This window comes from Silurus meridionalis, chromosome 26 (assembly GCF_014805685.1).
Source record: "Silurus meridionalis isolate SWU-2019-XX chromosome 26, ASM1480568v1, whole genome shotgun sequence".
Classification (NCBI taxonomy): Eukaryota; Metazoa; Chordata; class Actinopteri; order Siluriformes; family Siluridae; genus Silurus; species Silurus meridionalis.
The window spans coordinates 6,708,681-6,735,269 of NC_060909.1; the positions used below are offsets into that span (position 1 = coordinate 6,708,681).

At 35.6% G+C, this 26,589-nt stretch overlaps 1 protein-coding gene across 3 annotated transcripts in view; it reads left to right on the forward strand.

Moving 5' to 3' along the window:
• The first annotated feature begins 1,318 nt into the window (after positions 1-1,318).
• Positions 1,319-26,589, forward strand: part of itga11a (integrin, alpha 11a) — a 48,457-nt gene continuing 23,186 nt past the window's right edge. For all 3 annotated transcript variants that reach the window (XR_006924589.1, XM_046840755.1, XM_046840756.1), the window contains exons 1-10: positions 1,319-1,444; positions 9,719-9,830; positions 20,504-20,616; positions 21,119-21,210; positions 21,864-21,978; positions 22,312-22,439; positions 22,651-22,799; positions 23,850-23,994; positions 24,311-24,476; positions 24,747-24,817. Coding sequence is in view for 2 of the 3 variants with exons in the window: in XM_046840755.1 (XP_046696711.1) it covers positions 1,396-1,444; positions 9,719-9,830; positions 20,504-20,616; positions 21,119-21,210; positions 21,864-21,978; positions 22,312-22,439; positions 22,651-22,799; positions 23,850-23,994; positions 24,311-24,476; positions 24,747-24,817 (1,140 nt within the window). In the remaining variant the exon portion in view is untranslated. The remainder of the gene's footprint in view (positions 1,445-9,718; positions 9,831-20,503; positions 20,617-21,118; positions 21,211-21,863; positions 21,979-22,311; positions 22,440-22,650; positions 22,800-23,849; positions 23,995-24,310; positions 24,477-24,746; positions 24,818-26,589) is intronic.

The following is a 26,589-nucleotide window of genomic DNA, read 5'->3' on the forward strand; positions in this document are numbered from 1 at the left end:
TAGCTTTAGTTGTCCCGAATGTTCAAGATGCAATCAGCATCAAGGGTCCTGTAATTTCATGTCCAGTTCTTCCTCAAAGCTTTTTATATATATATATATATATATATATATATATATATATATATATATATATATATATATATATATATATATATATATATACATACAGTATGTATATTAGGCATTTAAGGATTACATAGTATTTATTTATTTTTATTTTTTTATTTGTACATAGTTCATGTTCTGGGTGTCTGAAAGCATGTAGTGATGGGGTTAGAAGGCAAAGTGCACACTTTTTAATATCTACTAATTTTTTGAATAATAAAAATATGAAATATGGAAAGTCAAAATATTTTAAAAGCTTCAAAACTCTCATTACTGTACAATCTAAAGTTGTCAACATTTGAGTTAAAATATATAGTTCAGAGAAAGTAAATGTATAGGTTTGGTTGCAGTGAGTGAATGTTACAGGACTGATTACAGGGCAGTAAATACTGACCTATAAGGGTTGATTTATTGTGTGTATTTGCCACAGTGAGCAAGAACCCACTGGGATATACCAGTATAGTGCACTTTGACATCCAAGTGAATGTGTTTGTGTGTGTTAGAAACAGAGTGAGACATGAATTGAAAGAGGGGACATGAATCGGCTTATGTGGATGCTGATCGATTACTTAACATTTTATGCAACATAGCAGAGACTGTAGAAGAGGTTTGTAGTCTGAATAGTAGAGATGTTATGCAGTATGTAATTATTTGGCTGGGTTGGATGTTGGATAAAGATGAGTTGGGAATTCCACATCATGTTTTTTTTTTTTTAGCTATCTCAGAGATATGCAAACCACAGATTAGAGCGTCCATCATGCTAATTCAATGAATTTAAAATTGGTAAATCTAACTCTAACTAAGTAGGCTAAAACGTCTAACTAAATACTGGAAAATTGTTGGAGCAGAATTGATTCATATATAAAAAACAATTGTAGTTACAGTACATCAGTAGATTATCCAGTACATTCAATTTGTATACTAATTTCTAGCTTGCACATACATGTGATACAAACATACAAAAGATTTTAGTGGCTGCATAATTAATGGCACTTTTGAGAAAACAGAATGGATACTAATAGAATGATGGAAAGTCAGTGAGAAAGAGAGAGAGAGAGAGCGAGCATGAGTGAAAGAGGAAAAAAATAAGTAAGAGTACAGGATGATCTGCCTGCTAGCTGAATGTGCACCTCCTTTTCATTTTGGACATAGTCTCCTCCTCTTTCCCCTAGATATAGTGAAGGTTTTTAGCAGCAGTGGAGTCAGTCAGGCCTGGAGCTTTAAGGAGAACACACAGACAGACATTCTGCCCCCATTTACACACAAACGCACCCACACACACACACACACATGGAGTACTACTGCACTTTGCTGCTTTGGACCCTTTGCCTATGGCCAGGTGAGTGTGTGTGTGTGTGTGTGTGTGTGTGTGTGTGTGTGTGTGTGTGTGTGTGTGTGTGTGTGCACATGATGTATTTCCTGTGGCTTTAAAGAGATGGCCCTTGATAGATTCTTTAGAAAGAAACAGCTGTTTGCTTTTTATTGCTTGGCAACTCCGGCTATGATTTCTTTAGGACTTTTCTCAGAGAAGAGTTAATACAAAAGTCATGGTGTGACCAAAATAAACATTCTCTGTCCAGAAACCTCCTGCTTTGACAGATGCTGAGCTTGCACTGGAACAACTTAAATACTCAGGCACCCATTCTTTTGCCTACCATACTTGAGGAGTGCTTCGAAATGAAAGTTCTATAACCAGACCTTTAGCACAAATGTATTTGTACAAAAAAAGGCTGATTTCCTGCTACAGCCTTGTTCAATTATCAGTGAAATTACACTTACAGCAGCTCACAAATCGAGTTCAAGAGCCTGGCAGCTGAGAGCTGTCCTGAGGCAGTTAGTGCACCCAGGCTTATTTAAATGGACACTTCTGTCATGTGGAGTGGAGTCCTGCTGGTGCTTATAAAAGATAAGACATCGAACTAGGCGTAATTAGGAGCACAGGTTATATCATTACAAAATATAAAGTGTTTCATTTGGATGTTACCTCATCGGGTTAATGAATGAGATTCTTTGTTTATTTTACTCACACAGTGCGTTTTGACAAGATTTTATTTATTTAATGAAATATGATTAACTGAAGTAATTTTTTACATCCTTATCTTTTGACAATGCTGGGAAAGAGTTACACTATGACTCCTTCATAGTGCTGTTCTAAATCAAAATTTGTGCTCAAACATTAGTTTAGCTAGTGTATAAATATTTGTGTTGCTGGAGAAATTGGGCCGCTGGCTGGAAATCCTGGCTTCCTGTCCAGTAGGAATTGATTTATCTACTGGTAAAACAGACAGAAGAGCTGGGAAGACACAGACCAAAAGTCATATATGATGTTAGACACCGTCTGAAATTGGATGATGTACAATGTGATTGAACTAGTGCAGGTCTGGGGACATTTAACATGCATGTGTAAATGAGATCAATAAAAGATAGAAAGAGAGAGAGAGAGGGAGGGAGGGAGAAAGAGAGAGAGAGATAGAGAGATGTGTGTGAAGGAAAGCCTGCTCTGTGTTTGGTTTCCCCTCAGCTGCTTGTCATCCAGAAAGAGGTCTAGACTGCTACTGGTCAAGCAATGTTTTTGCAGTACTGTTGCAGAATCTCATTAAATCCTGCCTTTTCCTTAATACATCTATCAGCTGAGCAGCTACTCATGGTAATCTTAACAACTGCATTGTATACTGTGGGTAGAGTAGGTAGAGAATCCACTATTTTATGGTCAGATAAAAAAAAAAATGCATGGAAAACACTTTGTCATACTTAAAGATGTGTAACAATTTGTATGAATTAATGCATATGAAAGCTGTTAAAAGTAAATAATTCAGTCCTGAACATAAAATGGTTATTTTTATTGTTCCTTTGGGAAAAGGGATGGTGCCAAATAAAGCCTCTTTAGGTGAACCCAATAATGTTTAACTATCCATGTGAGAATATGGTTAGAGATTAGGTTTTATATATATATATATATATATATATATATATATATATATATATATATATATATATATATATATATATATATATATATTTTTTAATATGTATATGTATTTTCTTTTCTTTTTTTATTTTTTATTTTGTGTGTGTGTTTGTTCGTGACTTTTATTAAAAAAAAAAATCCAACCAAACAATACTGTCCATATTAAAGACTACATTACTGAATCTAACTCATGCATTTAAGTATTTGGCATGGGTTTTTCATTCAGTGAATACATATGACTGCTTGCTTACTACGTTCCAAACCAAACTCCTCTTTCTTTTCCCAATTTCTACATCTGTACATTTCTTTACAAATCATAAACTGACCTTTTAGCTTCAGGAAGAGTTAATCTAACTCTAAACATTTACAGATGTGACAAATAAAAAGGGACTACAAACACAATGTTTATCAGAGCAGTTTTTATAAAGAGTAAAAAAAAATGTAAATGAGTAAAACCCTTGTTAGTTATATCTAATGTTTAGTCAGATACTTCGGTTTGTTGGTGAAAAGCGCATTAATTAATCATCAGTGAAACCAGAATGAGGTCTGTACCAGACATTGATTCTTTTGTGAAGTTTTGTTGGAGATTTACTTTGAAAATTATTAGACCTTTTTATATTTGTTTTTCATTTGAGTAAAGACCTTTAACATTTTTGGAATATTTATCACCTTGGTGTATTAGTGTCACTTTCCCTTTGGTAAATGAATTGTCAAGTTCTCCAGTTTTCCTGCCTCTTTTATATACAGTACATGTTCAGATTGTAAGCATTATATTTTTATGAATATCAGTGGAGCAGTTTGAGTACTTTCACTCATGAGTAATTGTGATTATATAGTGTGGTTAAGAGCATTTTGGACAGCACCCAGCTATTGCTTCCAGCTAATTTTCTTTGCAAGGGCTCACACTCTGTCTCGTGCCACTGACCCTCCCCTGTAAAGCATCTCTCCATCAGAATTGTGATTAGTTTTCCAGACTAAAGAACACACAGTAGGAAAGTTGGCATGGATGGAAAGATGTTTGGTTTCACCATTCCCTTTGTGTTCCAAGCAAAATCACATACATATGAATAGACTCTACGTACAGTGAAGTGCAAGACCGTATAAGTGGTCGGAACGATGAATTTCAGGCATGTAAAATGTATTAGAAGCAAATCTACTTGCTCATAATCCTAGCCGATGGGCATCAGAACAGCTCCACATGTAAATATGTGCAAATATTTGTGAAGGAAAAAAGGGATGAGTGAGAGACAAGCAGATGTGTGGAGGTGTTCTGTCTATCACAGACAGCAATCATTTACAGCTGGCAGCTTTGTTTTTTACCTTAGCTGTGTTTATAATGGAGAGCTGTTCTGAGTTTGCATCAAAAGTTTCGGACTAGGTCACATCAGGTTTTATTTTTGAGATTATCCAAGACTTGGGGTCATCTGTTTCAGATTTGAGAACCACCATGTCTTAAGTTGATTGAGTTTTAAAGTCGTGTCTCATGTCTCAAGAGAATGCATTGTCAGTAGGCTTGATTCAATTGTTCCAATTATAGATTTTTTAATGAATTTAGGGTTCTCTGTTGACCCAGTGTAGTTGGGTCTATTATAGATGGGGGATTCTACCAAACAGCCCATGCTGGGACACTAATTTGTGATCAGTATCTTCATTGTTAATTGGGATTCTTGGTAATTAGACTGTGTCAGTAATTAGTCAGTGCTTTAAGTTCTTGAATCTTTGAATCTGTCTTGAATTTGGATCCTCAGTGCTGTTGATCTGGGGGTACTTGTGTGTCAGCATGGCTGTGGTAAAGCTCCTGCAGCTTGCTTCTTGGCCAAAGGCAATGCAATCTCAGTCTGGACATGCAGAGCCAGCAGCCACGGTACTGAGGTTTATTTATCTGGGCATGAGCATCTGTACACAAAAAAAGCAAGGCAAAGACTGCTTTGCGAGATGCCGATATTAGCGGGAGTATTAAATTGTCGGGCCACATTAAGGTTTGAAATAAAAACTGCAGCTTCCCTGTGCTCTTGCATTCATTCCCCTCTTTGATTGCTTTTGATGCAAGAATGAAATTGAAAATACAAAACACTTTTGATAGTTTGAATAGTTTTCGTGATCATTTTCCTAAAATCTTGCCTTTGAGTCCCGTATTTATTTTTTTTTTAATTGCTCAAGAAATCATGCAAATATACTGAAGCTTGGAATGGGAATTTTAATAAATCAGGGAACATAATACCTCACTGCATTCAGGATCATGACATGCTTATTAGCTTTCCTTTTGCATCTTTTCTAACTTAATCCACTCACTGATTATTCACACACATGTGGGTTATAAAATGTTAGGTTTTTTTGATAAGAAAAGCAAGCCTCCTGATCTTATTTTGTATTTGCTTTATTTGTACTATGTAAAAAAATGTAAATGTGTTTATAGTGCCTCTTTATGTCTGCATCGGAATGCTTCATAGAGTAGTCACTCTTCTCGACTTACGACCTGATGGATTAACAACCGTTTTTTTGGTCCCTATCTATGTCGTAAGTCGGGGTTTACCTGTATACCTTGTGTGACTGTCATAACAGTTGCTTAGGCTTCTTATAGAGATACGGATGAGCCAGTCAGAAAAGGCCATTTCTTCTGTTGCTTACATGTTCATATGTACCATTTATATTTGACATGTCTGACTGGTTTATGTCACCATTCTTGTGCATGTTATTGCCATTAAATATTTTGAAAACGATTTCAATATTTTTTATGCTACACCAATGATCCATATTAAGTCCAGTCATTGTTTAATATAAGTTGTATATTAAAGTTGTAAAAAAATGATTGTATAAATGTAGTGTCCTCCATGAGTCTGAAATCTGAAAAGAGGTTTCTCACTAAATAATTGAATAGTTTAATTTAGGTAGGTAATTTTCAGCTATGAGTCCCCAAAAGGGAAGCCTGACAACAGGTTAAATGCTATCCACAAAGCCATCTGACTTGCTGATCATAATGGAACCAGTAAAATTAGTCTGTGCTTCACCTAATGAGACTGATGCAGCAGAACTTTAGCTGCCCAGCTCTCTTACCCCCTCATCTGTACCCTCTGTTTAAATGCTGATGCTGGTGCTAACACCATCATGCTAGTCTCTAATCGCATATAGTACTACTATGAGTCCAACATTCAATGAACTCAATAAGGTTCACATTAACATAATATTTTCACATTAACATGATATTTTCACTTAAAAAGTGGGTACACCCCTCACATTTCTGCAACCATATTAGTATATCTTCTCAAGGGACAATATTATAAAAATGAAACTTGGATATATTGTAGTCAATGTGCAGCATTGCTGTCCAATAAAAAATACCTCAACATTCAGCTATAATTGTCTAAATAACTGCCAACAGCTGTATGTAACCATGCAAAACCTCATCAGGTGCAGCCCTGGCTCAAAAAACAGATGCATGAGTGTTGCCAGCATTGCTTCAGAGGTTAAAGAAGCGGAAGGTCCGCTCATCAGTGCTCAGACCATACACCGCACACTGCAAAAAGTCGTTTTGCATAGCCATTGTTCCAGAAGTAAACCTTTAATAAAGCTGGCTCACAAGAAAGTCCGCAAACAGTTTGATTATAAATTGCTTCAACCGTGTCCTGTGGTCTAAAGAGACAAAGATAAACTTGTTTGGCTCAGATGTCCAGCATGTGTGGCAAAGTCCTGGTCAGGAGTACAAAGAAAATTGTGTCTTGCCTACAGTCAACATGATGGTTTGTAGCGTTATGGTCTGAGGCTCCATGAGTGCTGCTGGAACTGGGAGCTGCAATTCATTGATGGAAACATGGATTCCAAGATGTACTGTGACATTCTGAAGCAGAATATGATGCCCTCCCTTCAGAAACCGAACGGCAGCTTTTTCAACATAATAACGACCCCAAACACACCGTCAAGATGACAACTGCCTTGCTAAAGGTGATGGAGTGGCTAAGTATGTCTTCAGACCTGAACCCTATTGAGCACCTGCGGGGCATCCTCAAGTGAAGAAGCACCATGTGTCTAACATCCAGCAGCTCTGTGATATCATTATGGAGAAATGGAAAAGGATCTCAGCAACAACCTGTGCAGCTCTTGTGAATTCCATCCCCAGGAGCATTAAGGCAGTGTTGGATAACAATGGTGCTTACAAAATATTGAGTGGTGTACTCAATTGTTGTTGCCGGCTATTTAGCTATTTAGGCTGTATATTGAGTTATTTTCAGATTACATAAATATGTACTGCTATACAAGATGCACATTGACTACTCTAAAACATATCCAAGTTATATATTTATATAACTTGGATATAATATTATATTAATATATAATATATACCTATCATTCATACATGTCAGAGGGGATATCCTGCAAGGTCAAATTCATGTTTTCTTCTATTGGCTGTGAGTGTACATTCCATGAGACATATTACTGTAAAGAAAAACGAAAAACGAATAAACTCTTACACAGAAAAATAAACTACGATCTGTGATAGTTTTTTGTACAAAAAACATTCTCTTCTTTTTCCATATCCTTTCACTAATATCATTTTTGTTGTTAGTTTTAAAAGTATATAAAAGGATAACATTTAACATTTCTCACCTTCTCTCCTTACAGACATGATGCTTTTATGCCTTGGAATACAACCAAAAGGCAATTAAAGAAAAGTCAGCATTAGTTCGTGTTGGAAAACAAGGTGCAATGACATCAGCCTTATCACCACAGTAGCATATCGTCAATGCCAGAGGAGAAAGCAGTTCTAAATAACTGACAGTAAAACGAAGGAACAAGACATAATACAGGACGGGTTTATAATGTCAGGTCAAGGCTAAGAAGGCTTAACTTAACTTCTCCTGTCTGCCAAAAGACCATCACTCCTTTTTTCCATATTTTCTTCAATTACTGACTTATGCAAGTGGAAAAGTAAATCCTTTGCAAGATTTAGGCCTCATGTTTCACAACGTTGTCACCAGTAAATTGTTTTAACCACTTAAAGTCTGAGCATAAATAATCAGTTTTTTATTCTAAAGCATATTATGTATTCAGCAAGTACTATAAATCATTTGGAAATTACAGAAAATTAATCTTCCAATAGAAAATGTATTTCTTAACAAGGTTTAATTTGAAATCAGAACTGCTTTGTTTGAGATCATCCAGAGATGTAGATGAGGAGACTAAACAGCACCGAAGAGTTTTCTTAATCCTTTTTAACAGACAGTTATTTACTTGACTAGGATCATTTACTTGGGAAAACCTCAAGCAATGAGCTGGATGATGTCATGAAATCATGTACATACTGGTCAAGAGATTCTGTTTCCACATCAAACATTAGAACTAGGGGAAATAATATCAGTCATTTTGACCTGACATATTTGTTGGGGACAGATGGGCTGGTTGAAGTATTCCAGTAATTGCAGATCTCCTGGGCATTTCATGCATGATAGCCTCTACACAAAACCTAATCAACAAACAAGGTTTCTCTCCTGTCATTCAGGAATCAGAAAATGGGACTATATTAGATGCAAGTTCATCAAAACTGGACATTAGAAAAAGTTTGATGACATCTTCCACCCTTTCTGTTTATTTGATGTATTTATGTATGTGTGAATGTACATATATATATATATATATATATATATATATATATATATATATATATATATATATATATATATATATATATATATATATATATATTTACATTTACATTTATATGACTCTCTGGGAGAACTCTTTTAGGTCTATGTTGTAGTCTATGATTAAATTAATGACCCTTAAAACTTGAAAAACATTAAAAGTTATTCAGCTCTGCATACAGTTCCAATTAAAAGAACACACAGTCTAAAAGTTCATTAGTTGTGCTCAGTCTGTTATTTCACTTTACTAACGTTCACCTTTCAGTTTCTGTAATTGACTGGCTTATTGATTGACTGATTGATTACTTTACCCTGATGAGGCAAACCAGTTGTACAATGACCTGTTGAATGGCTGACAGAAAAACAGTTAAAGCTGAAAGAAAACACAGATTTGTTCTTTGTAAGTGAGTGAAAAAGGCTGATCTTCACCAAGATGTTCCAATGGACCTCCATGAGAGTATTTGTTGTTTTAGTGTGTCAAAGAGGTCAGTTGCTCCTCACACTATGGGGTAGCTGTGCTTCAGCAGGAACTCCTACTGAGTGATAACAGATTCCTTAACGAGGCATGCATTCAGCCCAAAAACATTTGAGTATATTTCCAAGCTTATCGTGTTAAAAGCTGATTATAACATGGTTACACAATAATAATTGCTTGTGGTGTAATTGATATGTTTAAGTATAGAATATTCCTATAATGTACAATATGTATATAATGGACAAAAAGTATATAATGCACAAAATGTATTCATGTAGTACAAAAAATACTATGCTACAAGTAGGATTCTAGCAATATTTCAATTGTGTGATCTATTGAGGTTTTGTATGGCATTGTGAGATTTAGTTTAAATTACCATTTCACATTCTCACACTTACAAACTATATATCTTGGCAGCAGATTTCTGTTTCAATTTCTGTAAAATGTTTCAGATATTATCCCCATTGCCAATTAATACAAAAAATAAAAATGTCTTGGATGACTTGTGTTTGACCCATTTCTGCTTTCTTTTAGGGCTCCATGACTGTTTCAATGTAGACACCAAGAGCCACAGAGTCATTAAGGGACCAAAGCAGGCGCAGTTTGGTTACACCGTACAGCAACATGTAGCTGGTGGGCAGAAATGGTAAGATTGTCTTTTTATATTCATTCTCATTGTCATTTACTTCCCTTGTGTTTTCAGATACCTTGTAGTGTGGGTAGTGTATAAATTGTAACAGCTACAATGAAAGCTGCTCTGCTGCAAAATGGACAATGTTGACAAAACAGAAAATGGAGAAATATATATATTTTTTTCTAGCAGGCAAAAAAAAAATGTTCTCAAGTGGATTTTTTTACGAGTTCATGTAAGGTCAATGAAACACATTTTTAAAAATGTATTATGTAAAGAAGAAAACATTATTCATGCTGCACACAATTGTTACTTTTCCAAAATCCACAGAAAAACTCCTAATATCATGGCTTTTTGGTTAACCACTAATAGATTTTCTGTGAATGTAATGAGCAGGGCATTTGTCATCTATCCATATGACATCATCTGTAAGGATACTGGCAACTGTATTGTATGTTCTGACCACAGAAACTGTTTGTCTGTGTGCTGATTATTGAGTTATATTGAGGTATATACATTACATCACGGCTACTTCTGAATCACTGAATCACACACTCATCTGATTATTATAGGTTGCTGGATTGACTTGCACAGCCTCAATCAGCTTCCATGCTGACTAAAATCCCCAAAATCAGTTGTAGGTTCAGTTTGCAAACTATGGTATCCTGTAACCAAAACATCTTTCATCAGGTTTCTGACTTTCTCCCCCATTTGGAGTTCTGTGTATTCACTTTGGCGGTAGAAGGTCGTGGGTGTTGTGGGAAGATTTTTCCTTCTGGAATAAGTCTTGTCATTCCAACTAGACCCCATCTCTGACCTCAGATCACATCTATGAGAGGTCTGTTAAGGTCTATATCTCCTGTAGCCTTAATTAACCGTATGTCAATTCATGGTGATTAAATCAAAACACACTCGAAATCAAATAATTACATTCCTCCGAGTATTAGGAATGTGGAAGCTCATTATGTGGCCAATCATTTTACATCTTGGAACAGCTATTCTGCACATTTAGCTATATCTTGCATAAAGTTAGTGTTGCTACCCCTAGTTTGCTTTTGTATCTTTTTATCACTGCATGTCTATAAAACTGGGCGTATGTTGTTTCAAATATGATTGGTTTAATTCAAACAAGATTTTATTAAACAGAGCTCATTAATGTCATTTAAAATTACTATTCCAGTTTATTCAGAGGGGATTAAAGTATTTTTGACTGGATTTGCATGTCTCTGTCTTTACATGTAAGCATGACCTCCACAGTAATCAATGATTTAGCACTTCTTTGGTGCTTTAGCTGATCCATTTCTCATCTTGTCTGTCCACACTACTTACACAGATCAGCTTTTTAATTTTCAGGCTAATTCCGCCTTCAGAATCATTTCCGTCTTCGTCAAATAGCTCGTTATGAGTTTCTCTAATAACACAGCCCAACTTTTAAAACTTTGAATTCAGCAATGTTCTTTTCAACACTTTCATGTTGGCTTTTCAATATTGATTCATTTTATATTTAAATGTCACTGGACAATGTTGAGTGAAAAAAGAAGCCTCTGTTCATTTTATAGGTGCTGACATCAAACCTGACTTAGACCTTAGAATTGAGACTATTATTAAATGCCACTGAAAATGCGCTTGCAATGTTTCCCTGTGACTTTAGAGCAGCAGACCACCACAAAACTCTCGCAGACATAACAAAATAAAACCAACAAATTAGCACCAGAATCCCTAAGCATGTTGTAATTATTTAAATATAAACATATTTTATGTGTTTCACATTGGCGATTTGCTTGAATTGGCTCTGGAAACATCAATCTCCAGACTTTGCTGATTTGTACTGGGTTATAATCATGAAACTTCTAAATACTTATTAAATCACTTGAACATGGCTAAAGAGAGCTGCTGAATGTTTTTGCTCCAGTGCAAAATCAGTTTTGTTACAATTATACAATTAAATACATAGTCAGTACTTTTTTCCATTATGAAGAAACATACCACATGTAAAATGTAGCTTGAACAGATCTGTTTTAAAGGTCATTTCTAATTTGGGTTAGGGTAAGGGTTAAGGTTAGGGTTAAACTTATTTGCCACCTTGAATAATCACAGTGGCATTCCTATTTCTCTCCAGACCATGATGAAAATGCTTCTCTCTAGTTTACATTCTCCAAATAGTTTAGTGTAAATGCCAAGCCTGTAGCTGAAACTAGAAAGTTTGTTATAAATTTAGCTGCGCTGATATTCAGAGATATCAACAAAGATCTCCTCATTTGAGCTGCAGCCAAATAGTCTACCCCCTTTTCCCATCAGTCAAAATACATATGGAAATCATTTACTGGCTTAAAGAACTTTTAGTTTGTGTGTGTGTGTGTGTGTGTGTGTGTGTGTGTATATATACCTGGTATGCCTGGCTTCTGTATGTGTCTTTATATCTTGGTAAGACCCAAAAGCTTACTGTTTGACTTTGTGTGGATATTTGGCTGTTTCTTTATTCTTTTCTTTTCTTTTCCTTTTCTTTTTTTTTTTTTTTATTTAGCAAGTCCTACATTGTTGATATAAGCTGTCAAAAGCCAATCTTTTTTGACCCAAAGACTTCATCCATTCACATCCCCTAAGTAATCTGTGATGCATTGCAGAGAAACCACATTGTCAAATGCATTTACTGATGGAAATAAGTTGTATTTTTTTAAACCACCATAAAGGATTGTTAAAGGTCTGCAACAATGCATGCAGACTCCATAGAATTAATGGAAGTTTGTGCGGTTACTTCATGTGTGTGTGTGTGTGTGTGTGTGTGTGTGTGTGTGTGTGTGTGTGTGTGTGTGTGTGTGTGTGTGTGTGTGTGTGTGTGTGTGTGTGTGTGTGTGTGTGTGTGTGTGTGTGTGTTGAAGCATCAGGAAGCCTGAGTGCTTGCACTGGCGCCTCTCTAGGTGATTGGGAATAGGAGAAACACTAGCTAATTGTCAACATGGTGTAAGGCTACTTTGAACAGAGGAAGTGCTTCAGGCACTAGGAGACACTGCTGGCTTCGTGTGAATGCAAAACAGTGCATACATGCAGTCCATTCAGGAGATCTCTTGATAAGTGCTTTTTCAAGCAACATGTCAGGTCCATAAGAAAAAAAAATCCAGGGTTTTTTTTTCCTCTTCCTTCCTCCTACGCTGTTATAATAAACTGGATCCCTGAAACGCAGCTGTAGAACATATTTAGCAGCTTGAATATGACTCATAATGCCAATATTAGGTAATGCCAAAGTCAGAGTAAGTGGAACTGGCTCCTCCTTTCTAGTCCTCCCTACTGTCAGCAGTCGATTTATACAGAGATTTGATATTCCTTTCTTTCTCTTGGCCCCCTGCACTGCTGTTTGGAGAAAGGTCAACACATATCAGTCGACTGTGGTCAGTAATAAAATTACATGGACCTCGGTTTTTTGTCCTTCTGCGCATATGTTCTGGCAAACATGGAAACAGACAGTACATTTAGGTTCAGTTCTGGTCTTCTCAAAATCCTGACAAAATATAAATCTAAAAAATTTAGAGATGTACTGTCGACCACACAAGCTAGATTTGTGCACCTTCAGCATGCATTTACAGTTTAACAGCTATACAATCATCTTACAAGCATGAAATTTGTTTCACAAATAACTGGCTAATATCTTTAATTATAAATTATAAGCAGGTACATTCTAATAGACTTATTAAGATCTACAAAAAGTTATTAAAAAGCTAAATTAGCATGTGAATCCAATTAACAGGTATGAAATTGTAAAAAGTCCAACAAACAAATTCTGCCCTATGGCTACAAATCAGATGTAATATGCTGCATTGCCGATAAACGTTATTGCACTTTAAATACAGGGCTCTAGCATTGTTTTTGACCAAAAGGAACTTATGGTGCCAAAGTGGTTTCAACTTTTATGACCATATAAAATCCTATCAGTGTATGAACAATGTCCGAGTTTACTATTTTATTTTATTACATTTTTTTCCTTTTCAGGGGGAATTAGCTACACAAAAACATCATGCTAACTTTATTCAGTGAGATCTATCACACAGCAGAACTTCTTTCATGAACTTGCCATTATATCTATAAGATATCACCAATGATTTACAAGATGTAGTCTGTAATTTTCTTAAAAAAAAAAGATGGATCCTTGCATTATTCATGTGATATATTAGAAAACATATGTTAAGTTCTATTAATGAATAAAATGCAAATGGTTGTCATACTGGGTGAAAATGCACAACTGGGCAGTCTGGAAACCTTTGCTTGGGAAACTGCAGGTCATGTGATGGAAATTTTAATACATAAATTGATATATTGCATTATTTTATAATTTACCATTATTTATGGTAACACCACTTTCAAAATATTTTAAATAAAGATATATTAATTGTTAATATAGCGCTGACCATTCATTTACTGTGTTATCCAAACTATTTCTAATCGTTTCTGCCTTGCATTTTAGATAATAAGTTAGCTACTTTGCAAACCTATAATTGGTGCTTATTAACTAACATGTAATGTAGGTACAAATAAATGTTTACTGATCTGAATTTGTTTTTTCAAGTCAGCACTTTGTGTCATTATAAAAAGTACTGTTTTGCCAATGAGCACTCAGCAAGCTAGCTAGTAAGTAGCTTGAAAATGCTAATGAGAACCTCAAATCAACCGAATTAAGAGTTATGTGAAGTCTGAATGGACAGAAGTGGCAGTTCACTGACTGTAAAAAAATTCTAGTGTTAATTTTGTTAGTTTAAAACCTTTAGTTTATCCTGTACTCTTTCCCCTAATCCATCTCCAGCTATTCAACTCCACTTCCAGTGAAACCTGACTAACTCCTCTCGTTTCTCTGATGTTTAAAGCATGCACTGCTCCACACAGCTTGCTTTATGCAGTTCTCAGGTTCTAGTGCAGATGCTTTAGTTCACAGAATATTTTTTCTGGGATGATGAATGTGTTGCTTATTCCAGGAATTCAGTAGTCTGGGGAATCACTAGGTTGTTTGGGATCTTTGAAGTGGGAAGTGCGCTGTAGGGGAGCACCACATGTCTGTACATTTAAGCCATGCACCTTTGTTCCTGCTGACATGCAGTAAGTGTTGGGTAATAGTTTACTGGCATTATTTTATGTGTTTTCTCACTTGAACAAATAATGAACTTGAGTATTAATATATCATAAAGTAGATGACCAACAACTGAGCAGGTGGTGTTTGGCAGAATATGTCTTCAAAATTTAGATTCTCCTTCAAATGATGCAAACAATATTTTGATATCTTTACTTGAAAACATCTACAACAGTTAAGATATTTTTAGGCTTATTTTTTATTTATTTATTTATTTTACTTTTCTCATCATTTTGGCCCATTTCTTGTAAGTATATAGTTTAAGAATATGCAGTCGATCTGACCAAAACATTTAAAACCTTTTGACCTATGTGGTTTGTTTAACTATTTGGAAAGTTGCACGTCATTCTCTATAATCATCAAAACAGAGAGAAGCACAATAATTTGCATCAGTAACAGTAGGCAAAAATGTAAATGTTTAAATGACAATCAATCAAGTGAAGAGACTATATAAAGGCTTGTATTTAAATGCAAGCGAAGAAATACATTAAATTTAAATGAAATTTGTAATAAAATATATAATAAGAATTGGCATCTAAAAGTAAATTGATAAAAATAACATTTGAAATGATGTTTTTCTAGGCATTTTATTAAATTATATTATATTATTAGTAGTTATTTTTGCAGGTGTCTTCCTTCAGTCTACTCTTCAGATGGTGAAATTCATCTTCAAGATGGTGCTGATTTCATTCTGCTTCTAACATGATGTTATATCATCAATAAAGATAAGTTCCAGAAGCAGCAAAATAAGCACAAGCCATGATACTATCTGCACTGTGCTTGACCAGTGAGCTCATACATTTCATGAGCTGATCCTTTTTTTTGGTGTTTCCATCACCATAGCAGAGGTAAATCTTTATTTCAGAACTTTTGCAGGCCATCACTTTTCTTTGTGAATTTCAATCTGGCTTTCTAATTCTTACTGCTTATGATTGGTTTGCATCACGTAAATTGCTGCTTTTAAAGTTTACTTCACCCCTGCCCTGTGGATGTTGTTGGTGATGTCACTCACTCTTGATTTATTAAGGTTTTTTATATTTGTATTTAAGGCCATAAGTGCCTTGGCTGATTTGTTTGATGTTTGGTTGTTAGTACACAAGTGTTTTTGTTCTTTTTTAGGACATTCCAGTTGTTGTATTGACTATGTGCAACAGCTGTCGTAAGTCTTTTCTGGGTTTAAAATACAGCAGCTTCACTGAAAGTAAGAGGACTACATAATCAAGACACTGCAAGCTAGTGTATGATTAAAGATGTCGTTTATATAGAAAGAAAACCATGTAAACAATCCTTAAGTGTAGATAAGAGATAATCTGAGTGATTAAAAAAAAAAGGCTTTTCTCCCATAGATCTCCTTGTAATAATTTGACCGTGATTTTTCTTTCAGGATCACCAAATAGTCTAGTAAATCGTTTTATTTATTTTATTCCATTAATTTAATGTGGGTGCTGTTTTGTTGATGCTGATGTTCATGATATCTAAATGTTAATTAATTCAGCAAATAGCATTAGTTACCAGAACCATAATTTACAGCTGTGTGCATGTTCATGTACATGCACTTTCCAGTTTTTGTACTGGTTGTTTCAATATTACGATCTTTACTGGCGTTTCTAATCCCCTAGTGCAAATCATGTAAAAAATGTTCAGGTTATACAGAACCAAAAGGCTCCTTCAGTATTTCTACTGTTGCCATTTACCCAGTCTGTTTAGATAGGAACAGAATCCCAAGGAAAATGGAGGGAATTACTCAGTAAAGGACTCTTGAGTGAGTAGCAGATCAGGAGTGGAAACACAGCTGACTTTGGTTAGAGCTTAGTATATAGGAACTTCAGAAATATATATATATATATATATATATATATATATATATATATATATATATATATATATATATATATATTTTTTTTTTTTTATTATTTTATTTTATTTTTTTTTATCTGTATTTCTGATATGAATATATGCCATTTTCCATTCTTCTGCATGGACCATTGAAATCCATTGCCTTTAGTACTCTAATCTGTCTCTTGTTAAACAAAGTTCGAATGCTTTTTGCACAGACAATTTACTTTTGTCTGCATCTAGATATGAGTAAATGCTAAGCCTACATTGTCAAACCAAATTAGGTTTGTACTAGGCATAACCTTTAATCTATGTGCTTAGCATGATTAAATATAACTTTATTTTTAGTATTTAGTGCCTTCAGAAGCATTGGAAAGGAGATGGTACAAGAAATATGAAAATCCCTCAGGTAATTGATGTCTATTCTGCCACCTCTTTCACCAGTTTCTTTTCTGACAATGAGGTTGAGTTTCACTAAAAAACTCCATGTGAATGTTGACCTTTATTTTGGCTTTACTGACATTCTGAAGCAGCAGGAAGACCATAGAGTTATTTGGTAAATAAACTGGATTATACAATAGCTGTGATGCATCCACTGCCCAAATCATCCACACCAATAAATCTAGTTTAAAATAATCAAGTTCCACAGTTATCTTTTATTATCTGTATATTAATTGGCATCCATTTGAACTGGTTATCTCAGTAAAAACATCATGTTAAATCAAGTACTTGGTACTACAGCATTGATAGTAAAGAATGTAGAAGTAATATCTTTGTACACTAATATAATTATGCAGTAACTTTTAGTTTTGTTAGCTAACAGAAAATAAAAAGGAGCTGGTTTCCAAAGTTTTCTTGGGGCCAGTTTTTGTTTCTGAGCCGTGGAAAATGTCTATAATGTCTTATAATAGTTCTTTTCTTTAACTCATGCAGAGTTTCAGACCACAATTTGGAGATTGTGGGGTCTTTTTATTGTGATGTACTGTATGTGTAAGTGAGTGAGTAAGTGTGTGTGTGTGTGTGTGTGTGTGTGTGTGTGTGTGTGTGTGTGTGTGTGTTTAAGAGCTTGTCACTCTCAACACTTGCATTTTTGATACCTGAGAAGTGAGGCTTCATATCCTTCTATGTGCTAATGGGAATAACACTCAGAGTGCATTAATTCTTTCTGCCTCATTGCATTCTTCTCTAAGCCAAGATTTTCTCTGAGAACATGGATGGATTTTGTTACTCATACAGCAAAGGTGTGCTTTTGGCCTCTCGGTAGCAGCGGTACATGAAGAACACTTGACCCTAATGAGTTACACTCTAAATGGTTTAACAGCTTGCCATTTCTTTGGCCTGGATGTTGCAAAGGAGCCATACATCAATGCAAAAAAATAGCAGCCTTCTCTCTCTCAGTAATTCAGGTTTCAGGAATTGATATCCTGACTTGAACTTTCCTGGGTAAAATAAAAGTGCCAGAGACAGCAAAAATGTCAGTAATAATCACAATATTCATGGCCATCAAAATTTTAGCACCAGTTAAATCCATTTTGTTAAGATTGTTAACAGACCTGGGGACATTGTTTAAGTAATGTCTGTCTAGTTTTTCAGAAAAGGATTATAGTACATTGTACTGAACTGTTTTATTGGGTTAAGGGGCCTGATATGTGACCCCTGGCTTGTGTGCCAACTTCTGTATCTGTATTAACAATCTGTATCTGAACAAGTATCGAGTATCAGTCCACTTAGCTACTGGCATCTGCACTACTAAAGAGACAATTGTATAGCATTAATTCCTTCTGTCTTTCATATGAGGCCCCTCAACATCATCAAACAGTTCATGTGCGTGACATGTTTAAACATGTTTGGAGCCTGCTAAAATGCCAAACCATTTGTCATCATTATGAATGATCTAGATTTAAGTGGCACATGGTTTGCTAAGCACCAGACCTCGGGTTTTATTAGGTGTCTGGCCCAAATATACTTCAACAATTTATTTAAGTGAGTAAGAAAGCTTTGAAAGATTAGACAACTTTGAACAGGGAGAAAATAGTCATTGGTGTGTGAAATGGACAAAAGCTTTTCCTTAAATAAAAAAAAAAAACATTTACTGGCAGGGCTTTTCCTTCTAAATAAAATGCAGGCAAAAGTTATAAGATCCTCAGGCTTTTCCAGAAGAAAGAAACTTTTTGTTCTCTTTCTGCTCTACAAAACACTTTCAGCTAACATTGCTTTGCTGCTGTCTCAGTTGTTTTTCTTTTGGGTTCTGAGATCCTCCAAAGGTGCAAGGTCTCTCTTCTCAGTGGAGAAAATACATTACTGAAAGGGACAGCACTCTCAGGCCTAACATTTGGTACTCCCTCTGAACTTAGTACTTTATAAAGATATTTGCTGACATTTATAGGTGCACAGTGACCTAAACAAATCATGTAATGTTAAGCTGGAAAAGGATTTTCTTCATTCTTTAAGAACCCTAAAAGATTTGGCATCTGCTACATAGAAATGCATAGAGACACACTCAATAAAAGGTGAAATGATTCCTGTTTTTGATTTTTAATTTAACATGAGACCTGATATGTGCCTGTCACAAAAGAGTTTTTTTTACCAATATTGTGTGTCTAGGCACTGATCCATGGCGGCTTATTTGTGTGTCTTTTCTTTTCCTTTTAACATTTTTGCAAGCTGGAATAATGGGGATAATAACACACAGATACAAAGCCTTACATATCACACAATCTTTCACACACATTTATACAGATAAAGTACATAAAATTGGACCTCAATCTGCATACACATTAGTCTACTAAGCCATTTTTTGTTGGGAGAAATTAAGATCTTTTAGTGATGGTATTAGATAGTTTTCTTTCTTCTTTTTAACTCTAGCAAAAAAAAATACCTGGTAACATTTACCGAGCAAAGAGCAAGCAGTCTACTGATAACCACATAATATCTGACCTGGATCTTTTTGTTGATTTCCAAATAGTGAGTTTAACAGGCAGGAAAATAGCATAATCTAATAGTCAAGTCAAGTCAAGTTTATTTCTATAGCGCTTTTCACAACAGACATTGTCTTAATGTCTAATACCCTATTTTCTTAGATTATAGTCTAAAGTGCAAAAGGTTTTTAGGACAAAACTAGGAAGGTATGGAACAATATGCGACAGGGTATATTGTGAGCAGAATGATGGCATAGAAAGACTAAAATGCTATAATGCCTCACTTCAGGTTCCCTGGTTTGATCCTAAATTTAGGCTACTGGAATTATGCAGAGTTTGGCAAGTTCTCCCTGAGTTGGCATGAGTTTCCTCAGAATTCTCTGGTTTCTTCTCGCATCCCAGTAAGCATGCTTGTAGGTGGATCGGCTGAGATCATATTTTCCAAGTGGAAATTATAGATTCTGGATCCACCATTACCCTGATCAGGGCCAAGCAGTTTAATGTAAAAATCACTTATCTATTCAAAAATATGTTATGTGTGACAAATGTCCATAATCAGAGTTAAACCTGAAATAGGTGTTACCTATACCTGTACCAATACTGAAGTGGTTTTGTCCCCAAGAACTCGGAAAGCAAATGTAGTTGGTTCTTTTACAAATATACACAAACTTGTATAGCCTCATTTAAACAACAATGAACCTGATTAGCATTAAGTGGAATTTTGGGGTTATACAAACATATTCAAACTTGAACAAGTATGACAGACATATAAATCTTTATAACTAACAGTAAAACATTCCAATTCTGTATTCTTTCTTAAGGTTGTTGGTTGGAGCTCCGTTGGAAATGAATGGCCAGCATCAGACAGGTGATGTGTATAAATGTTCCTTAAACAGAAGAAACCCAGGCCCCAGCTGCACAAGGCTCAATTTAGGTACTCAACTACACACTACACATTATATTGGTTTGAACTTGTTAGTTAATTATGGAAATACTCTTTTAAGGAATCAAAAGTCTTTACTGTACCAGAGTTAATATTTCACAAAACACCCTTTAATAACTGGGTGAATCTTACGATTGTGGTCCTGGGTAAAAAGTTAGCAGCCAGCTTTTGGTGTAAAAAGCAATAGGGGGGACCATCACTATGATTTATATTTTCCTTTGTATATATACATTTGCACATCTGTTTCTGCGTGTGACACACAGCTGTATAGGTTTGTATATATGGATGACACTGTGTGTGTTTGTGTGGGTGTTATATAGTTTACAGAGTCTGCATGCTGTGGATTTAACTGCCACTGGCGAGACACACTGTGAAAATTATATATGGTACATATCTGATGTGGTCATGCATTTAGGGTGCATAGGCTCTCATATTTTTTTTGCCTTGTATTTTAGAAATTTGTCTAATCCTGCATTTATGTTTTTTGTTTAAGGAAAGATATCTTTAACAAATGTCTCCGAACGTAAGGATAAAATGAGACTAGGGATGACGCTCACTTCTAATCCCAAAGACAACAGCTTTGTGGTGAGTTAAAGAGTAAAAATGTTCACATTTGTCATATATCAATAATAAATGTACTGTAGGTAATTTCCCTGGACATCGTTCTTTGTCCTGATAAATGAAAAAGGGCAGCTGCTTGTGCAGATTATATTTTTATATGTGTATAATATGATGTGTATAATTTCACCATTCTGAAACAAATTGCTTACTCAGATAAAATAATTTGAGGTTAAGAATGCCCAAAATATTCAATATAGCGCACATACTGTAAGTAAACAAGAGTGTGCATAGACTTTTCATTTGATTATGCATTGATATGACTAAACTTTCAACAATGCATAATATATATTGCTCATTTTGTAAAATTAAATACATGAGTATAAGAAATACTATATGTTCACATGACACAGTACACACAGTATTTTAATAAAGAGATTTATTACAGCAACTGCCCTTTTGGTTTGGATTATGAGTTAAGTGCTTCATTAGAATGGAAATATAAATATATATTTTGTATTTTTACATTCATTACTAATGTTCTATATAGAGATGAGGTTCTATTTATATATGTGTATATGCAGCCATGGTATGTGTTGGCATGTCTTTTGTTAGATAGCAAAGTGTATATCTGAGTATAGAAATGTGCAGGAAAACTGAAAGAACTCTTTGACTTGCAGGCGTGTGGTCCTCTCTGGTCCTACGAATGTGGTAGCTCCTACTATAGCACAGGAATCTGCTCCAGAGTCAATGCCAGCTTTAAATTTTCACGTACCATCGCTCCAGCTTTCCAAAGTAAGCTCAGCACACCTGCACACCCCCTGCACCTTGATTTAACTAGGCAACCTTCTTTTGTTTGGTATTCCTAGATTCCACTTTTGATCATGGCCAGCATTCGAGCAAGCCAATTTTCGAGATGAGAGTAATCAAAAAGATTCCGTTCCTGAAACATTTAAAAGCTAAAAAGCTTGAAAGTCATCACACACTTGAGTTTGTGGAAACTGACAGCCTAGAAATAGTCTCTGCTTGCAGTTGTTGGGTTTCCAAACAAAACTCGAATTTGAGTCACAACATTCTAATTAGCAAATTGTCCCTTGATTGCAAATGTTTTTTTGTTTTCTTTGTTAGGATGTGAGACTTACATGGATATCGTTATAGTTCTGGATGGATCTAATTCTATTTATCCGTGGTATGAAGTGCAAGACTTTCTCATCAATATCCTGCAGAAATTTTACATTGGACCAGGGCAGATCCAGGTATATTTTGTAAAAACAAATGAATAATAATTATGTCATCCAACTGAAAAAACTTTACTCTAAGCTCTCTGTGAACTCTAAAACCACAATATTAGCACAAGTGCACCAGTGTACTGTATATCTATATCAAACAATTATACATGAAATATTTGCTGTGTGTGTGTGTGTGTGTGTGTGTGTGTGTGTGTGTGTGTGTGTGTGCCCATGGTAGGTTGGTGTTGTTCAGTATGGAGAAAAGGTGGTGACTGAGTTCCAGCTAAATGATTACCGTTCAGTAGAGGATGTGGTGAAGGCTGCTCGAAAAATAGATCAGAGGGGCGGCGAGGAGACCAACACGGCATTAGGCATCAATGTAGCACGGTACTACAGCATACCCTAATACATAGTGTTTTAGATACAGTAGATAGATATATAAATACTTTAATCATCCAAATGGAAAATTTACAAATTACAGCAAACTTTGGCAATAAGGCATGCAATAAATACTAAAGAATAGAGGAAAAAAGAGTAATAGTTAAATTAAAAAAATTACAAAGTCCTGTGCAAATCTAAGTGTTTTTAACAGGTCCTGTGCAAGTCAGTATATTTTAGGAGGTCCTTTGTTCAGAAGAGTGAGGAATGTAAGCACTGACATTTTTTCCCCTCCGAGTAGAATTAAGAGCTCTGCATGGCATCGAGGAAAAACAACCTCCTCAGTCTTTCAGTGGAGCAGGGCAGTGACAGCAACCTGTCACTGGAGCTGATCTAGTGCCTGGAGATTATGTTGTGCAGTGGATGCAGTGGATTGTCATGATTGCTCAGTGCCCATCTCTTTGCCACTGATGTCAGGCTATCCACCTCTGAGCCCACAACTTAGCTCGCCTTACTTATCAGGTTGTCCAGATGTGAGGCGTCCTCCTGTCCCCTCCTAGCAGTGTAGGCCGGGATCTTTTGCATGTGACAGGTCTCTGAGTTATATTAAAAGTCCCCCAAACACACATCTGCCTGTCAGGTAGTCCGTGATCCATGCATCCAGGTGTGCGCCCACTCTCATGTTTTGATATGTAAAAAGACAGGCTGGTTAAGGTTACCTGTACAACAAGTGCTTTTTATTTAGGATTTCATCAGCAAGTAGTGTTTTACTTAATAGGATTACATTAAGGGTAATATAATACATTATGTAAACAGTTATTGTTAATGTATTTATAAAATGTTTATTATGAAATTCTTTATACAGGCTTGGTTCCAAAGATTGTAAGGTATTATGCAAGTTGTATTCAATGTATTCAATGTACATTGCAGGATTTGTGAGGTATTACCTCCTACATTTATATATATATAGTGAGCATGTGAAACTGCAGTACATGCAATTTAACTGCTAGATTTCTAATCTTTCAGGGATCTGATTGCTAAATTCACACTTATTTCTAGATCTCAGGCTTTTAAACAAGGTGGAAGAAAAGGAGCCAAGAAGGTCATGATTGTCATAACAGACGGAGAATCACACGACAGCCCCAACCTGAAGCAGGTCATAGAGGATTGTGAGAAAGATGGCATTGTTCGATATGCCATTGCTGTGAGTCTTCTTCATGTTTCTCTCACATTTTATATATAGTATATAAATCTATCTAGTTAACTCATTAAACTAGATAATTTCTTAATAAACTTCTCAATAACTCAATAAACTAATTATTTGCTATAATTTAGGGCACTGTCTCAATCCAAGGTAGATAACAATAGAATAAGGAATAAAGTATGTTGAGTTAGCATGTCTTCAAATGATTTATATAGATAACAAAAATGAGTTTGGACAATGTTTGCTTAGCTGTTTGCTTGTTGTGGTCATTGTTTTCTCTTTATCAGTTCTCTCTAAATCTCTACACTCCTTCCAGGTCCTTGGCTACTACAATCGTAGAGGAATTGATGCCAAGGCTTTTCTCAAAGAAATCAAAGACATTGCCACTGATCCAGATGATAAGCATTTTTTCAATGTGACTGATGAAGCTGCCTTGAAAGATATCGTGGATGCTTTGGGGGAGAGGATATTCAGTTTGGAAGGTAGTGATAAGGGCACAGCACAGTGCAATGCTTTATATCAACACTATATTGAAACACCGCAGTCTGTAGAACTTTTGCACTCTGCAGTGGGCTACAGTGTAAATCTCTTTGGAGCAACTTTTAAGCACTCTGTTTTCACTGTGAAATATGTTCTGTCTAATAACTCATCATAAGATGCTCTAGGACAAGCTGAAATACTGTGTAGGGAGTTGTAAGCCGGGAAAGGCGATCGTCACCTCCTTCTAAGCATTCTATTGGCTCAAATTCTAGGTACCAGTAAGAACGGGACAGCATTTGGTCTCCAGATGTCTCAGGCTGGTTTCTCCACACATGTTGTTGAGGTAAGCATCTCTATTTGTTTGTCCATTGTTTGTATGACCTTTTCCATTCCTTTAGTACATAAGCTGGTTTTCCAAATTTTCGTAATTTACCATCCTTTTCTAAATTCACTCACCATCCTTTCTGAGGAATTTGAGATCCTCATGATCTATGAGTCCCTCTGTCTATCCCTTATGATGCACAGACGATTTTTTCCAATTTTCCGTTCCAGAAGACGTGAATAAAATGACCCTGCTTCTTGTTCCCTGGGGAGGAATAGTAGAGAGTAGAAGAGGAAGTGTTTTACAAGAGAGACATAGTCGGTCATTTTTTTCCCCACTGCATTTTTCTTTTCGGCCTGCAGCTGATACTACAGTGAGAATCTTTGGCTCACAAGTTGACACAGCTGGCTGGCTTGTCCTCGAGAATTCCACACTCCCTACTGTAACCATCAGCAGCCATTCATCCAAAAACCAAAAGCACATTCCAGACTGTACCTGTTGTTTTCTTTCCAAAGTCTCATTGCTAGCTGGAACACTACATATCTTCATTTTAGCATCTAAGTCACACTGCTGATGCAACTGCTCCCTTTTTCCAATTCATCACCACAAATGAGGCCCGACCTGCTGTCAGAATAATTTGTATATATAATCGTTTGATTTTTGTGGGAACAAAATTCATAGGAAAACTGCATCTGGTAAGGCTGAGAAGGCTAAAATCTCATCCATCAGTAAACCAAATGCCTGGAATAGCACTTGCTTAATAAAAAGCCACCTGAATGTTGACAAGAAGGATAACATATTGGAAAGAATCTCCGAGCTGTAGGACTGTCCCACTAATGCTCAGATGGTTTCACTGGAACTGGGATCTGGCTTATAAAAATATGGCTCTGGGCACACATAGTCCAATGTTCCATGTGGTCTTAATTGCTTATTTATGTTCTTCAGTCATCAGTGACATGTGCAAGGTTTAACTCAATACAGGACCAAACAGGCAGTTAGAGTTATATTAATTATGAAAATTCTTTGTACCAAATGCCATTACTAGAAATAGTTGAACTGTTCTCACACTTTGAGCTGTAAACAGTCCAACTTCATAAAAAAGCTGGATTTAACTATTCTAATCACAATCTAATCACACCAAACATTTAGTTAGATACGATAACTAATGACGCATGAACATCTAAATAATGGAGTAAGAAAGTCAGCCAGGTGTTTGTTAACTCCATAGCAATTAAATAAAAAACATCAATCAAATAGTGCTGATTCATAGCATAATTCTGTTTATCTTACTTGGTAATAATTTTGCATGCCAATATCCTACCAATGGATGGAACCTTGCATATGGTTTACATTCTCAAGTGATTACTTGTAAGAACATTTTTATCTGACTAGCCTGTTTTGTTTGTTTGTTTGTTTGTTTTTCTGTATCTACATCTGGTTTTAGATTTAAATCTGAAGTGGCCATGGTCATGTTTATTTCTAATTTTAACAACCTTTTGCACCTGGAAACATTGGAAAAACCAGAGAGGTAAAAATGTCAGCACTGTCAACGCAGTATGTAAATTCTGGCTCTGACAGTTCCTCAGTCTCGTTTACATCACTCAAAAGATTTGCACAGTACAATTTTATTCCTGCTCATGCAGTTAGTTTTTAGTTGTACCTATTCATTACATTTCCAAACAAATTTATTTATCAAATTTCTTAAAATACTAACAAACTGAATGGTAGTATATTTAGAACCTCTATAATACTGACCAGAGAGTTACTAAGGATGAATTAATGAATGTTAAATA